The sequence below is a fragment of the Nanorana parkeri genome, unplaced genomic scaffold, assembly GCF_000935625.1.
Source record: "Nanorana parkeri isolate BGI_ZX_2015 unplaced genomic scaffold, ASM93562v1 scaffold911, whole genome shotgun sequence".
NCBI classification, from domain to species: Eukaryota; Metazoa; Chordata; class Amphibia; order Anura; family Dicroglossidae; genus Nanorana; species Nanorana parkeri.
In genome coordinates this window covers 136,815-154,908 of record NW_017307179.1, presented here as the reverse complement: position 1 = coordinate 154,908, position 18,094 = coordinate 136,815, and the positions used below count along the sequence as shown (strand labels likewise).

At 50.0% G+C, this 18,094-nt stretch overlaps 1 protein-coding gene across 1 annotated transcript in view; it reads left to right on the top strand.

Moving 5' to 3' along the window:
* Window positions 1-18,094, top strand: part of LOC108794906 (cGMP-dependent 3',5'-cyclic phosphodiesterase-like) — a gene marked incomplete at its 3' end in the record, with an annotated part of 167,647 nt that overhangs the window by 13,091 nt on the left and 136,462 nt on the right. The window contains exon 3 of the mRNA XM_018566048.1: window positions 10,155-10,243. Within this exon, the coding sequence (XP_018421550.1) occupies window positions 10,155-10,243 (89 nt within the window). The remainder of the gene's footprint in view (window positions 1-10,154; window positions 10,244-18,094) is intronic.

Below are 18,094 nucleotides of genomic sequence, written 5' to 3'. Positions count from 1 at the left end.
CCTCATAATGGGCACAGCGGGTGTACAGACCCGGGAACTCAGCACAGGGATGGTGGGGGCCCCTCATAATGGGCACAGCGGGTGTACAGACCCGGGAACTCAGCACAGGGATGGTGGGGGCCCCTCATAATGGGCACAGCACTGGGCATAACACTGAATGATGTTTTGGGTTGGGTGACTCTGTAATCGGGTGAATGTAAAACCCGCGTGCAGTCTCGCACACCTTGGAACACTTTGCTCTGCGGTTCCCGCGGGGGCTGGAGCATCATCAAGCTGTGTTGTAGTCGGGAATCTGGGGCACGGCAGTCATTTAATCTGGGACGCCGAAGTCGCTGGTTTTGTGTTTGACAGAAGTTCCTCCACCTCCCGCTGAGGCTCCCGGGAGCCCCGGAGATGGGCCCGGCCATGTGGAAAGCTGTAGGGCCGACGACGATGTGTTGGGTTCATCTCACCATCTCAGCACTTATCTCCGGCCCGGGATTCCCTCTCCAACATTGCCCAGAAGACGCGTCGTCCTCATGAATCTTTCACCGCGCACATTCACGCGAAGTGAGCAATTAGCCTTCTGCCGGCTCAGCAAGAAACGTCCGTCATTGATATCATTATATATATGTCACATTCTGATGAGCTGTCAAGTGGGAAGGTTTTCTTTCTCTGGGTAGAGGAGGGAAGGGTTAGACCCCGGGTCAGGTGTTTGTGGTGCCTGTTCTCTTTGACGTACACACGGGTCCCCTGGAAGGAAGATTCTCCTCTCAGTCACCGAGGACATCCGCTGTACTGGTAATAAATCATCACAGACTCCCACAATGGATGATACCTGGTTCCCTCGCTGCACTCAGGGGTCCCTCCCATCGATCCCACGTTACCACGGGACACAGTACAGGGACATGGTAGAGGGACACAGTTAAGGGACATAGTACAAGGACATGGTACAGGGACACGGTACAGGGACATGGAAAAAGGACACAGTGCAAGGACATGGTACAAGGACACAGTACAAGGTACAGGGGCAAGGTACAGGGACATAGTACAGGGACACGGTAAAGGGACATGGTACAAGAACATGGTAGAGGGACACAGTACAGGGGACACAGTACAAGAACATGGTACAAGGACACAGTACAAGAACATGGTACAGGGGACACAGTACAGGGGACACGGTACAGGGGACACGGTAAAGGGACACGGTACAGGGACACGGTAAAGGGACACGGTACAGGGACACGGTAAAGGGACATGGTACAAGAACATGGTACAAGAACATGGTAGAGGGACACAGTACAGGGGACACAGTACAGGGGACACGGTACAAGAACATGGTACAAGGACACAGTACAAGAACATGGTACAGGGACACAGTACAGGGGACACGGTACAGGGGACATGGTAAAGGGACACGGTACAGGGACACGGTACAGGGACACGGTACAGGGGACACGGTACAGGGGACACGGTACAGGGGACACGGTACAGGGGACACGGTACAGGGGACACGGTACAGGGACATAGTAAAGGGACACGGTACAGGGACATGGTAAAGGGACACAGTACAGGGACACGCTACAGGGACACAGTTTTAACATGTAGTATGATGTATTGTGATGCCGTAGAATTGAATGGCACCACCGTACACCACCAGTCACCACCGTACACTGCCATACACCTTTATGCATCAAAATGCATCACTATTCACTGCCATTTACTACCATTCACCGCTATCCACCACCATGCATTGCCATACTTTGCTGCCATACACCTCCATATACCACCAGTCACCACCGTACACACCAGTCACCACCGTACACCACCAGTCACCACCATACACCACCAGTCACCACCGTAACCTCTATACACCACCATATACCACCATTATTATTATACACCCCCAGTAATTGCCATACACTATCATTCACCACCATTTATGGCTGTTCTCCACCATTGACTCCCATACACCGCCACTCACTGCCGTACCGCCCCCGGCCCAGAGTAAGACGATTTCACACATTTTTCAGCGTTTATTTTCCCATCTCCATCCAATTCCCGGATATGCAGAACATACGGCCGGAGGATAAAGTTTATGAACCGTCACATCTGCTGTCGGCTCGCTATCCCGCCATCCGCTGCCATTCCCTCCTCTCCTGCCAGGGGATTCGGGTCTAATTGGTGCTCACTGGTTCTGCTTATCCCAAACCCAGCGGGAAAAGACAACGACCAGAAAACCTGCGAAGTGTTATTATCAGTGACACGGCTCAATTCCAGAGCGGCTTTATCGAGCATGAAATTGGGATCAAGTGTGTGTCATGGAGGAGGCGGGACCACCCGAGACTTACCGCAGTCTCCGGTATATGTCAGAGCTATATAAATGTATAATAAGGATGAGGAGATGAGCACAGGATAACAGTTGGTCAGTTTATATTCTGTACACAGTCCGGTCGTCTCCACTCAGTGGCAGCCAGATCTGACTCCTGAATGGGGGGGGTTCTGACTCCTGAATGGGAGGGGTCTGACTCCTGAATGGGAGGGGTCTGACTCCTGAATGGGAGGGGTCTGATTCCTGAATGGGAGGGGTCTGATTCCTGAATGGGAGGCATCTGATTTCTGAAAGGGAGGGATCTAATTTCTGAATGGGAGTGATCTAATTTCTGAATGGGAGGGATCTAATTTCTGAATGGGAGGGATCTGATTCCTGAATGGGAGAGGTCTGACTCCTGAATGGGAGGGGTCTGACTCCTGAATGGGAGGGATCTGATTCCTGAATGGCAGGGGCCTGACTCCTGAATGGGAGGGGTCTGATTCCTTAATGGGAGGGATCTGATTCCTGAATGGGATGGATCTGATTCCTGAATGGGAGGGATCTGATTTCTGAATGGGAGGGGTCTGACTCCTGAATGGGAGGGATCTGATTCCTGAGTGGGAAGGATCTGATTCCTGAGTGGGAGGGATCTGATTCCTGAGTGGGAGGGATCTGATTCCTGAGTGGGAGGGGTCTGATTCTTATACATTGATGATGATTTGATGGTCATACATATTATTATTTATCTTCACTAAAGGCGGTTTGAATATCTTCTAATACTGGGATTATTCTATATTTGTTGTGAAGAGCGGCGTTATTTCACTGAATTGATATATTTTTTGTATCGGGGGTTGAATTTCGCAGCACATTTATTTTCACATGATGTTTTAGAGAAGTACAGGCCGTCGTGTAAGATCACTTATTAGTAAATCTTCATGATGATATACTATGAAGCAAGCGGGATGCGAGCCATTATTGTGATCTATGAATATCCCTTCATCTTTATTTAGAGTATATACACTGAGGGGAATTTATCAAAACTGGAGCAGACAAAATCTGGAGCAGCTGCCCAGGGCAACCAATCAGCTTCTCTCTTTTTTTTTTTCAAATCTTAACTGAACAAGCTGAAGAGAGAAGCCGATTGGTCGCCGTGCACTGCTGCTCCATATTTTGTCTGCTCCAGTTTTGATAAATTCCCCCCAGTCTATGTGATACATATGGAATGTATGAACAGGGGCTTTGTATTTATTTTTGAAAGTTTAAAAGGAGAATTATGAGGGGGGAGGGGAGTGATTTTCACTCATCCTCATAATTCGAGCCGACGTGTGACACAAACTGTCACACGTCGGCTCAATAGATCGGGAAGTGAGCGAGCACATACCGTCGCTCGCTCACTTCTCGATCATCTCCCTGCAGAGAGCTGTTACAGAGCGGGAAGTGAGCGAGCACATACCGTCGCTCGCTCACTTCTCGATCATCTCCCTGCAGAGAGCTGTGACTGTCACTCAGGGCTCCCTGCAGGAATGCCCCCCCCCTCCCCGCTCCGATCCTCCAGCGCTGACTGGCGGAAACAGACCGGGGAGGGGGCGGGTACAGCTGGCTCTGCCTCCAGATAGGCAGAGCCAGCTGTCGCTCACGCAGATGGGTGGATCTCCACAGTAATGTCGGGATCCGTCCCGGCTGCGGCTGTCACAGTATACCGCGAGCTGTAGCCCGCGATATACTGAGCTTTGGGTGACGGGAGGACGCTAGTATATGTCATCCCGTGACCCTGAGGAGAACTATGGGGAAAAACACTGACCTCATAGTTCTCCTTTTAAATGTCTCTTCTGTACAGTGATGGAATACAAAGAAACAATGTATTTGCTTGTGTTGATGACTGACACATTTTTTGTTCATCGCGGCTGTTCTGAAAAGCCCAAATAATTTCCTATCCCCTTTGCATATAAATAAAGGAACGCGGACCCCCAATAACTCACAGCCCATTTTAGGATTGTTTTTTGGAATATTTTTCGTATTTCAGCACCAAGGGCTTATTGTGTAACCCATTTGCTTGTCTTTTAACCCAAAGTGCATAACCTTGCATTTATCAACATTAAACCTCATCTGCCATAAACTTGCCCCTCCCCCTATTCTATCCAGGTCCTCTTGTAATGTTACACTATCTTGGTTTGTTTCTATTACCCTCCCAATTTTGGTATCGTCAGCAAACACTGAGATATCGCTGTTTACTCCGTCCCCGATGTCGTTAATAAACAGCATAGCAAGGCAGCTATCCAGGAGCAGTCAGACAGTGAATGTGACCAATGTATTATACTTATTAAAACTAGGGATGCACCGATACTAGTGTTGGTATCGGTGCCGATACTGAGTATTTGGGGGAGTACTCGTACTCGCCCAAATGCTCCGATACCTTTGCCGATACTGGAACTTCCAGTCAGAGGGAGATTTTGATCCTCAGCAGCAGTCATCAGGGCCGGTGCTAGGATTCGTGCCTACACAGGCAAGTTGCATTTTTGCACTCCCCCTCCCCCGACCCCCTGTAAAAACAGGGCATTTTGACAAGTACTTGTTAAAATGCCCCGATGTTTGCGCTATGTTTTGTTTTTTTTCCACTTACCTTCGGTACGGGAGAGCAGCGGCGAGTCAGCGCTGGTCCGGTGGGAGGAGCTCCAAGTGGGGTCCTAATTTAGCTGGCCGGTGACTGCCTGAGGTGCCGCGCGTGTCGGCATCCTCTGGCGCAAACATCGGGGCATTTTGACATGTGCAAGTACTTTTCGAAATGCCCTGTTATTTCCGCCCTCACCCTGCAGCGCCGTAAGGCGGCCGCCTGACTTGCCTTGCGGTAGAGCCGGGCCTGGCAGTCATTACCATACCAGTCCCTCGGGCCAGCTGGGCAGACACCGCTCTCCAAGCTCTCCTGGATCTGCCCACGTCTCCTGTGTGCACAGCGCCAGCACCGCCTGCTTGATGTCTGAATGAGAGCACCGGGCAGTCTGCGCATGTGCAGTAGCAGGCTGAGGGCCGATCACGCAGGCGCTGTACACACAGGAGACGCGGGCAGATCCGGGAGAGCTTGGAGAGCGGCGTCTGCCCAGCTGCCCGAGGGACATCTGTGGTACGGTAATGGATGCTGCTGAGGATCTATGCGAGGGGAATGAGGTGTCTGCAGGGTGGAGGTTGTGTCACCATATTATCAGATCTGTTCGATGCCGATTGGCTGGGAAGCTGGCTTCCCGGCCAATCAGCAAGGAGCCGGCCAAACAGAATGGAGTCGGCTTCCCAGGGAGCCAGGTGGCATGTCTGTCATTACCCACCGCCCGGCTTCTTGGGAAGCCGGCTCTATGCTACCAGAAGTATCGGTACTCGGTATCGGTGAGTACCGAAATATAAATATCAGTACTCGTACCTGATACCGAAAAAACGGTATCGGCGCATCCCTAATTAAAACTGTTATTAACATAACACATTAACGCCGTCTGCTGCTCTAATTTTGTACTGCAACAGAATAAAATCTGCTCTGACCATTATTAAGGCCCATAGGTAAGGCGGGGGAGGGGGGGGGTGTCCAATCCCCCCTTGCCCACGGCATCTGTCCTCATTTGGGTTGGTATGGGTCACATTTGGGTATATATGTATCCTAGGTGTATTGGCTTATTGTCTCTCTGGAAGGGAACCGGAGACATTGTTATTCTTTTATAATATGTGACACGCATTGCTCAGTAGTGCCGGTGACTTCGCATCCTCTCCTGGCCCTGGCACGGCACCATCCGTCGCAGTTACTTTGAGCGCTCTCTAGTAACTGAAAGGTCGAGTACTGTCAGCAGTGCAGCTTCATCTTTTGGAATAAAAATCTGTCTCGTCTTCAGCGGTATTTCTGTCCTGTGCAAGGCTCTGCGTTGGCTGTTATTGCAGGCGCCGGCGGTTGCAAAACTGTACACAGACTTCGCAAAGTGAACGTCAGCCTGATTTAGTCACCAGTTTACCTGACAAAACTCCCCCATCTGTGTATAAAGACCGGCAGGGTTCTGCCTATAGACAATTCACAGAGCCATGCATCCTGCAGATCTTTGCAAACGCTCTTTCTGTGTGAGTAGAAGCCAAAAAAAAACAATGTTCTTTTTCAGGTTGAATGTAATGTAATACTGCATTATGGCCACGGGGGGGAGCTGAGGAGCACAGGAAATACACTATATTGCCAAAAGTATTGGGCCCCTCCCCCTCCAAATCATTGAATTCAGGTGTTCTGTGACATTTCCCGGCTACTAAATTTTCCGCGGTCACCTGTTACTGGGATTATAACAAAGTGGAAGCAACTGGGAACAACAGCAACTCAGCCAGGAAGTGGTTGGCGACGTCACATGACAGAGCGGGGTCAGCGCATGCTGAAGCGCACAGTGCGCAGAAGTCGCCAGCTGTCTGCAGAGTCAATAGCTACAGACCTCCAAACTCCGTGTGGCCTTCAGATTGGCACAACAACAGTGCGTAGAGAGCTTCATGGAATGGGTTTCCATGGCCGAGTAGCTGCATCCAAGCCGCACATAACCAAGTGCAATGCAAAGCGTGGGATGCCGCGGTGTAAAGCGCGCCGTCACTGGACTCTAGAGAAGTGGAGGCGTGGTCTCTGGAGGGACCAATCACGCTTCTCTGTCTGGCAATCCGATGGGCGTGTCTGGGTTTGGCGGTTGCCGGGGGAACGGTACTTGCCTGACTGCATTGTGCCAAGTGTACAGTTTGGGGGAGGGGGGATTATGGAGGGAGGGGTTGTTTTTCAGGGGTTGGGCTCCGCCCCTTAGTTCCAGTGAGGGAACTCTTAGCCCTCGTTCACACCTGAACGTTTTGTAGCGCGTTCTACGCTCGACGAACGCTCTACAAAACGCTCAAAAATATAAATCCCATAGTATTCAATGGTCTCGTTCCCACCTTGGCGTACTTCCGCCCGTTCCTAACCCGCTACAAAACGGCCCATGCCTGAAAAGGTACAGGTACTACTTTGGGCCGTTTTGTTGCGCGTTTCCATTGGGATACAGCCAAGTAGCCTTCGGAAACGCGCGACGGTTGCGCAATTTTTTTACCGCGAATCACGGTAGCGCGACAGACGCGCATATGCAATACGCCTAGGTGTGAAAGAGACCTTAAGGCATCAGCACACCAAGACATTTTGGACAATTTCATGCCCCCAACTTTGTGGGAGGAGTTTGGGGACGGCCCCTTCCTGTTCCAACATGACTGCGCACCAGTGCACAAAGCAAGGTCCATAAAGACACGGATGGAGGAGTTTGGGGGGGAGGAACGTGACTGGCCGCACAGAGTCCTGACCTCAACCCCATAGAACACCTTTGGGATGAATTAGAGCGGAGACTGCGAGCCCCTCCCCCAACATCAGTACCTGACCTCACAAATGGTCCAACATTCCCATAGACACCCTCCTAAACCTTCTGGACGCCTTACCAGAAGAGGCGGAGCTGTCATAGCGGCAAAGGGCAGAGCCAACCCAATACTGAACCCTACGGACTAAGACTGGGATGCCATTATGTGCATGTAAAGGCGTCCCAATACTTTAGGCAATATAGTGTATGTACTTATTACCTATGCTCCTCAGCTCCATCTAGTGGTCATAATGTGGTAATTTTCTGATATTACATTCAACCTGAAAAGATAAGATACCAAGAATGTTTGTTTGTTGTTTTGCCTCTATTCGCACAGAAGGAACGTTCATTGAGATTCGCAGGGTGAATTGTTTGTTAATAGACCCCATAGAGCAGGGGTAGGCTAACTCCGGCCCCTCCAGGTGAGGTGCAACTACAGATCCCATAAGGCATTGCAAGACTCATTGCATAGGCAGATACAGAATGGGATTTGTGGGGCCAGAATTTTCCTACCCCTGCCATAGAGTATATGTTTTCAATGATGGAGCTTGTGAAAGATTGATACATTAAGATACTTTTATTAACGCAATTGTATCGCAGGTCAGCAGTTTTCATGTGTGTTTTATGTGTCAATATGTTAGCTTAGGGTCTGTTTTGCAACCTAGGGGACAGTTGTACTTTCACGTGGTCGTGCGGCCAAATGGCACCTGCCCACCTCTTTTCCTTAAGCTGGGTTCACACCTAGGCGTTTTTCCGCGCTTTCCTACTCGCGGAAAAACGCTCAAACAGGGAAATGCCATTATTTTCAATGTGCATGGTTCCCATCTGGGCGGTTTTCCGCGATTACGAACGTGCGGGAAACCGCCCTACGCCCAAAGAAGTACATGTACTTCTTTGGGGCGTTTTGGTCGGGCGGTTCCATTGGGATACAGCCAACTATCCCTCGGAAACACGCGTTTTTCGCGCGTTTTTTTTTAACCGCGAATCGCGGTTAAAAAAACGCGCGAAAAACGTGCATATTCAATCCGCCTAGGTGTGAACCCAGCCTCATTGCGCTGCAGCCGCGAGCCCTGAGTACTAATTGCAACTTCAGAACTTTCTCAGAAGCGGCGAGGAACACTTTTCAAACACAGATATTGTCATAGGCGCCACGTTATAACGCAAAATGCGCTCAAAAAATAAATCTGTCCCTAAATTGTGTTTACGATAAAAAAACGACTGATTAACCACTGCGAACAAGAAGACGTTTTTTTTTTATAAATGTCTCCTCCATCCTGTTGGTCGGAGGTTGTAGATAAATTGCATTTTCTTGAATCCCCCTCTGACTCGGCCCTCACCCTATAGATCCGCGTGTACGTCACCCATCGGGCCGGAGTGACGCGGAGGGAGGAGGAAGGGTCCCGAGAGGTGGGGAAAACGCAGACGCTTTACTCATAATTGGGGTGTTGGAGGTACGGGGGAATTGTCATGTTACCATGGCGACTGTTTCTAAAACGGGAAAGGATATTTCAGGAGCGTGGAGCGCAGTGAGGATTATAGAAGAAACATTGGTCGGTAACATTGTAACAGATCAATGCTGCCAATATACAACTCGAGTATTAATTAGAGGAGAGCGAGGTGACCCGAGCGACCTCGTCCAGATCAGGGGGGCACAGATCCTGTGAAGGGTCAGGACCCGGGTACAGGAGGGAGAGATTGTCCCCTATGACACAGCAGAGCTTTATTTTATTGACCATATTTACCCATTTACCATGAATCAGGATGAGCGTCAGGGCAGCCATCAGAAATTTTGGGGCCCCTTACACGGCTTTAGGCCGGCCAGTCTGAAAATCAGACGAGCAGCGTCGCTGATGGGGTCCTAGCTTGTCTCAAAGCCGCTGGAGCGGCAATGCTGGTGCCCTGTGCTGCTAGGGCCAGGTCTCCGCCTCCTCGCCCTTCACCGTCGGCTGATAGTCAAGTAAGGGACCCAGGCGGATCCCCCCAGGCTGCCCGGGCCCCTTACATGAGTATCGGCCGTACCCCAACTGATGGCTGCCCTGATGAGCGTAGCGAAATCTAAATTTTGTCCAAAGCAGCCTAAAAATTCTCCATACAGACCACAGAGGAGAACTTGGCTTGAAAAAAATCTCAGGGATTCGTTATCTGATGAAGCCTCGTCACGGTGATCTGTGACTTCATTCATAAACATAACCGACCTTAAAACTAACCCCAACCCTAATGGGAATGTTAACTCTAAGCCTAATCCTTTGTTTATAAACAAAGTCATGTGATCACTACGGCAGTTGTGATAGGGTGACTCCATGGCTTTATTTATAAACAAGGGGCTAGGTCTGGTGTTAGGTTCAGGGTAAGGGGTATGAGCAGCATTAGGATTAGCTGAAAGAGCTTCCCTACCTAACTTGTGTTATAATACCATGTGACCATGAGACGTTGTCCCTGTGGTATATACTCAGGTGTAAAGATGCTCAGCGTCTGCTCTGTTCTGGTTTCAGGACAATGCCTTCATTTACCTGCTGGACTCGGAGGGTCGGTTGGTGTGCGATGATCCCTACCATGAGCTGCCTCAAGAAGGAAAACTCAGGTACAGTAATATCTCACTTTCCTTTATTTTACAAATGAACAGCTGTTACCTCATTCTGCTCTCACCCCAACTCCCTCTCTCCCTCCATCACCCACCATTGTCCCTCCTCTGCACCCAGATCCCTCCCTTCCCTCCATCACCCATCATTGTCCCCCCTCTGCACCCAGATCCCTCCCTTCCCTCCATCACCCATCATTGTCCCCCCTCTGCACCCAGATCCCTCCCTTCCCTCCATCACCCATCATTGTCCCCCCTCTGCACCCAGATCCCTCCCTTCCCTCCATCACCCATCATTGTCCCCCCTCTGCACCCAGATCCCTCCCTTCCCTCCATCACCCATCATTGTCCCCCCTCTGCACCCAGATCCCTCCCTTCCCTCCATCACCCATCATTGTCCCCCCTCTGCACCCAGATCCCTCCCTTCCCTCCATCACCCATCATTGTCCCCCCTCTGCACCCAGATCCCTCCCTTCCCTCCATCACCCATCATTGTCCCCCCTCTGCACCCAGATCCCTCCCTTCCCTCCATCACCCATCATTGTCCCCCCTCTGCACCCAGATCCCTCCCTTCCCTCCATCACCCATCATTGTCCCCCCTCTGCACCCAGATCCCTCCCTTCCCTCCATCACCCATCATTGTCCCCCCTCTGCACCCAGATCCCTCCCTTCCCTCCATCACCCATCATTGTCCCCCCTCTGCACCCAGATCCCTCCCTTCCCTCCATCACCCATCATTGTCCCCCCTCTGCACCCAGATCCCTCCCTTCCCTCCATCACCCATCATTGTCCCCCCTCTGCACCCAGATCCCTCCCTTCCCTCCATCACCCATCATTGTCCCCCCTCTGCACCCAGATCCCTCCCTTCCCTCCATCACCCACCATTGCCCCTCCTCTGTACCCAGATCCCTCTCTCCCTACATCACCCATCATTGTCCCCCCTCTGCACCCAGATCCCTCTCTCCCTCCATCACCCACCATTGTCCCTCCTCTGCACCCAGATCCCTCTCTCCCTCCATCACCCACCATTGCCCCTCCTCTGTACCCAGATCCCTCTCTCCCTCCATCACCCACCATTGCCCCTCCTCTGCACCCAGATCCCTCTCTCCCTCCATCACCCATCATTGTCCCTCCTGTGTACCCAGATCCCTCTCTCCCTCCATCACCCATCATTGTCCCTCCTCTGTACCCAGATCCCTTTGTCCCTCTATTGTCCCCATGGTTCCTCCTCTGCCTCTCTATCACCCACCATTGTCCTTCCTCTGCACCCAGATCCCTCTGTCCATCTTTAGGTCCCCTATATGAATATGTATAATATAAAGTAACCCTGTCATAAAAGAAAAGGAGTGCTGCCATCTCTGACCTCCTTTGGTGCTAGCTATTTTGCTGGTTGTCATGCCGATGAGCTTCACTTCTCTTTCACTCCATGACTCAGAGATATTAAAGATTGGGGACATCATTGAAAACAGACTTCCTTATCTGCAGTGTGTTCTGGGGCAGTGACTCGAAGTACTGAAGCCAGAGGATCGATAGGACAATCGGGAAACTAGCATTTCTATACAGGATGTCAGCAATTTTAGCCTCCATGTGTCTCTAGAAAAGGTTTATTTTGAGTAGTTTGCAGTTTTGTAGTTTAGTTTTCTGTTGAAGGTGAGAAGATACATGAAGATGAGAACGTTTGGTATGAGTGGTTATATCGGTGGAATGATAGCGGTGTGATAATGGGGTGGAAAGCACGAGCGTTTGGCGTATATCCTTGGCGCAGGAAGGCGTCCCTCTCTTCCATCTCAGGAAGTGTGTGTGTGGGGGGGATAGGAGCCCCTGGGATGACTTTGTATCTTCTTCTAACTTTTCTCCACCTTAGTTGAGTGTTAATAAGATGATCTTTATATACAAAGATTCTGAGAAGGTGACAGGAAACAATATAATTCCCTCCATATCCATCGTAATGAGGCCGCGGAGCACGCTTCACATTAGTCCCTATAATGAGGTCTGTCTGAGCCGTGTCACCCTTCATGACAAGATGAGCGTTCCAAGCGCCGGCATCCTGAGGAGACACGTCTCCCGTCTGCCGAGCTTATCCCGAGGTGCTCCGAAATCTTATTTTCACCTGATCATACTAATGTCACTTCTTGTCACATGAAGTACCGCAGCTCAAATGTGTTGGAGATGTTCCAATCATGTAGAGCCACCGCTGCTCCGGAAATGGTAGAATAGCTCTGACATATACCGCAGTGCTGTACAGAGAACACTGAGCCCGTCACACCAGTCTCTGTACTGAGGAGCTTACACTCCAATGTCCCCTCCCCCACAGTCACACACTATTATTATACATGTATATGGCTCTGACATATACCGCAGTGCTGTACAGAGAACACTGAGCCCGTCACACCAGTCTCTGTACTGAGGAGCTTACACTCCAATGTCCCCTCCCCCACAGTCACACACTATTATTATACATGTATATGGCTCTGACATATACCGCAGTGCTGTACAGAGAACACTGAGCCCGTCACACCAGTCTCTGTACTGAGGAGCTTACACTCCAATGTCCCCTCCCCCACAGTCACACACTATTATTATACATGTATATGGCTCTGACATATACCGCAGTGCTGTACAGAGAACACTGAGCCCGTCACACCAGTCTCTGTACTGAGGAGCTTACACTCCAATGTCCCCTCCCCCACAGTCACACACTATTATTATACATGTATATGGCTCTGACATATACCGCAGTGCTGTACAGAGAACACTGAGCCCGTCACACCAGTCTCTGTACTGAGGAGCTTACACTCCAATGTCCCCTCCCCCACAGTCACACACTATTATTATACATGTATATGGCTCTGACATATACCGCAGTGCTGTACAGAGAACACTGAGCCCGTCACACCAGTCTCTGTACTGAGGAGCTTACACTCCAATGTCCCCTCCCCCACAGTCACACACTATTATTATACATGTATATGGCTCTGACATATACCGCAGTGCTGTACAGAGAACACTGAGCCCGTCACACCAGTCTCTGTACTGAGGAGCTTACACTCCAATGTCCCCTCCCCCACAGTCACACACTATTATTATACATGTATATGGCTCTGACATATACCGCAGTGCTGTACAGAGAACACTGAGCCCGTCACACCAGTCTCTGTACTGAGGAGCTTACACTCCAATGTCCCCTCCCCCACAGTCACACACTATTATTATACATGTATATGGCTCTGACATATACCGCAGTGCTGTACAGAGAACACTGAGCCCGTCACACCAGTCTCTGTACTGAGGAGCTTACACTCCAATGTCCCCTCCCCCACAGTCACACACTATTATTATACATGTATATGGCTCTGACATATACCGCAGTGCTGTACAGAGAACACTGAGCCCGTCACACCAGTCTCTGTACTGAGGAGCTTACACTCCAATGTCCCCTCCCCCACAGTCACACACTATTATTATACATGTATATGGCTCTGACATATACCGCAGTGCTGTACAGAGAACACTGAGCCCGTCACACCAGTCTCTGTACTGAGGAGCTTACACTCCAATGTCCCCTCCCCCACAGTCACACACTATTATTATACATTTATATTTGGATGGACCTTCTATATTCTTTGTCTGGAACAATAAAGTTTCACTCATGCTGAGCTCATAATTTTTTGGGTCTCTGCCTTTTGGCGACCTCCATTCGGCCGGCACCCGCGTCCGCAGACTTTGGAGCGGCGTTTCTTCTTTCAGATCTTCTCTCTCCAGTTTGCTGGATTTTATTCTCTGCTTTCCCCTCCGGTTCTCATTTCTCTGTCTGGTCTTTGTGTTTCCTTCACGGCTTTTGGGCACAAATAAAACATTTGACGCACAGGCAGGAGAAGGAGGCTAACGTTTGATGTCACACTTCTCAGCGGGTCGATATGTCTGTAGACAAACTTGCGGTGGACTCGGCGGGTCGCCTGTCTGTGCTAGAAAATCATTTTCGCGCCCTCCAGTTATTCGGCTCTTCTTCTATTTCTGTCCTCGCCTCGGCCCTCAAATTATTTTCCTTTTGTCCGCCCGGCACGCGCTGAGCTCACAGCTGTTCTCACGTCATGTTATTCGTTTTTGTTTGTTTTTAAGTTTATGTTTCTTTCAACTTTCCCAAGCAACTTCTGGTCCGGTCACGCGGTGCTGGTGCATGCTGGGAGTTAACATCATAGGAGGCTCAGCCGCAGAGGCTGTTTATCAAAAGGGAACTCCAGCCAGTGCCCTAAAGGGTATCTCTGGGCCAAAGAAAAGGTTGTCTGCAGCAGCATTCTTCCCAAGGCAGAATTAAATGTCCCCAAATTACCCCAATGCCAGCTGTCGGCTTAGCAGCCTCCTTCTGCGAGTTTGGTAGTGGCCTTACAACAGCATGTGAAATGTAATGCGTCCATGTCATAGGCCATGCTATCAGCGGCAAGGTCCACATGACCAAGGACACAAAGTCCAGCAAGCATGGGCAGGAATGCTACATATACTTTAGAGCCTCAGTTCTCAACTGGTGGGTCGTGACCCAAAAGTGGGTCGCGACCCCTTGCTCAGTGGGTCGCCATATGCCTTCCACTTTTCTAGGTGAGAGGCTACTCAGCCTCCCCCCTAGCACAGCACTGTCCATTCTTACAACGAGCAGCAATTCAAAATATGCTGCCCGGCGCCAAGTGTCGACTTGAGGAGGGGTGGGCTAGGGGTATGGCCACGAGGGAGCTCCATCCATATGTAGATTGCTTATACTGTAGCTCCCTTGCATGTCCTGTAGAGGTGCCGGGACTGGAGTGACATCACATTCTGCTTCCGAGCCACTCTACAGGCACACATGGGAGCTGTGCAAGCAAAGCACATATGAATGGAGCTCCAGCACAGCAGCCCACACTGCCGTGCGTTCCATTGCACTACGACGTAATGACCGAGGACAAATGTGGGTCCTGAGGTTACACAGGTTGAGAACCGCTGCTTTAGAGCACACTGGGTGAACCTTCTGCCAACTGCAGGGTGTAAAGGACCGCCTGGTACCCCGACTAGTTACCTCCGTCAGAAATCAGCTTCCTCACAGCAGGAACCTAAATTCCAGTATCCTCAGCCCAAACCTTCCGAATTATTGGACGGAACCAATACATTCGGACAGAAAGCCAAACTCCTCAAACATCAGACAACACCAATGTTGAAGTGGAAACCAAGAACTGGTTTATTGAAGAGAAGCACACAGAGTTTATACCTCACAGAATCAGATAAGAGTTCAGTGTGTTACATTGAACAGTTCCCTCCCCCAGACAGCCGGGTGCCGCATTGGAATTCCTTAAGCACAGACACTCTTTGAACCTAATGAATGTCCTTTATTAGATGAGAGCTCGATCCCATCATCCCAAACAATGGTCCCTCCAGACAGCCTGCTACCTTCACAAAATTATGTTTAGCAGAGATGATATCCAAACAAGATGGAAGCCCGGATGGTTCAAATCAAGTAAAATTGTGAAAAGCTCTCTCTCTAGATAAAATATTAAACAGGAAAACACACCCAGCAACCAAAGTTCTCCGGCGTAATAAATCTCTGCAGCCCTAGGTCCGTAGTCAGTAGGAAGGAAGCCGGCCCTCAGGCTCCTCCAGCAGCCCCAGTGACGGTTCAGTCCATCAGACAGGGCACTTCGCTGGAGCTGGTGATGCTGTACCTTAATGTTGGTGACAGTGTGGTAACCTCTACCCCCCTCCTTCTCAATGGCCTCATCCTCCGACTTCCTAAAACCATCAGTATCCCCCCCTAGCACCTAAGAGCATATGCAACATCCCAGGCTGGGGCAACAGGAGCCCCACTGGATTAGAGCTGATGGAAGCGCTCCAGATTCCCGTCCAGGAGGTGGGGGGCTGATCCAGCACCATCTCCCACTAACCTGCCAAATGCCCTTCCCCTTGAGAAACTCACACAGGTTCCTTGCCTGGCACATGCCCTCAAACTGGAGGTGCAGTGGTTCATCGTGACATACCCTGGCTTTGAGGAGGTCCTTCATCAGGCTAGAAGGGTGTGTGGCTACTTTAGGTGGTCATACCTGTCCAAGGCTCTCCTGGCATCAATGCAGCACCAACATCAGCTGCTTGCCTCATCTGTGACACCCCCATGCAATGGAACTCCACGATGGCCATGCTGCAAGATCTTCACCAGCAGCAGCATGCCATCAATGCATACTTGTGAGAATATGGTATGGAGGACAATCTCCGAGGAGCTAGGGTTCTTTTTACCACTTCAAACACTCACCCTTTAGGAATTGTGCAACATTTTGGCACCTTTTGAAGAGGGGACCAAAATAATAAACTGCGACAAGGCGAGGATTAGTTACGGGGTCCCTCCCATGTTCTTGGAGCATACTACGTGGTCTGATAGACCAGGTACTGTAGGCACAGCAGCAGAAGGAAGAGGAGGACTTGCTGCTATCTCAAGGCCAGCAGGAACCTTTGCTTATTGCCTCCTTGGGGTGATGGCAGCAAGGATGAAGAGAAAATGGGGCAGGCTTCAAGGGATACATTTTACTTTCCCAAACTACTAAAGTGCTCATGTGCTGTCCCAATGCTTCTACCAAACACGTACCTGAAGTCTATATTTGGAATAATGGAGGATGGGGGTTCAGGGAATGTGGGGTTGTAGTTTTGATCTATTTTGTGCACTTTTCTTTGACATTTTATGACATTTTTAGGTGGCGCAGCCAAAACTACCCAAAGAAGCCTTTTTTTAAAGTGATAATGAACCAGATTAAGATTCTGCTGCTGCATCTAAGCCAAGCTAAATGTGAAAGGTAAAAAATAATTGGACGTCCAAAACATGTGATTCCAGAGTACGATGTCTCTGATGATGTCCGTGAAAATCGTACCAAGGACACATGGCCCATCAAGCATGGCCAGGAAAGCTACATATCCTTGACGGCACACTGGGTGAATCTTCTGGCAACTGGGAAGGATGTATGAGAGGGCAGTTCACTGGAGCTGGTGGTGCCGTGCCATGTCTTGCACCTTGGTGTTGGTGAGAGTGCAGTAACCTGTACCCCTTCCTTCTCAATGGCCTCTTCCTCCGACTTCCTAAAACCACCAGCTCCTCCGAGCACCCCAGATGCTGTCATTGAAAATCATACCATTCTGTAACACCACACTTGAAGGCATCTCCCAAGCATGTCATTGAAAGCATTGATGTGTTTCCCATGTCGCGCTTGAAGCCCTATTAACCTCCCTGGCGGTATGATTATTCAGGATTTTAGGTACCAAAAGCGGTACATTGTTTTTCAAGCAAATACGTTGTTTTACATTGTAGGCCTGTAGTTCTTAGTAAATCCTAGGAATAACCCACCTAAATCTGTCCAAACAAGAGTCCAGTAGACATCCCGGGTATGATAAAGTTTGAAACACGAAATTAAAAAATTATAATATAATAAATTATAAATAATTATAAACAATTATATAAAGACCCTCTGCCTGGTGCACGGTATTTTTTGGCGAAAGTTTAGCTTTGTTAAAGGAGAACTATGGGGGTTGAGGCTTTTCCCCATAGTTCTCCTTAGGGTAAGGGGAGGGCACAAACTAGCGTCCTCCCGTCACCCCAGGCTCAGTATATCGCGAGCTGCTGCTTGCCGTTTACGGAGACTTAAAGGCGCAGTCATGTTCTATACGATTGGCGTGCGATTGCGGATCAGACACTGGGAACCATTCGATAAGACATTTGCGGCGCATGTCTGGCGGGGTGGATGGACTTGGAATCCTTCCACCGAGTTCATGGCTAGAACTATGAGGTGAGTGAAAAGCAACTCCCCCCTCATAGTTCTCCTTTAAATCATGGCGCCCAGCTGCTCATGCCTTATT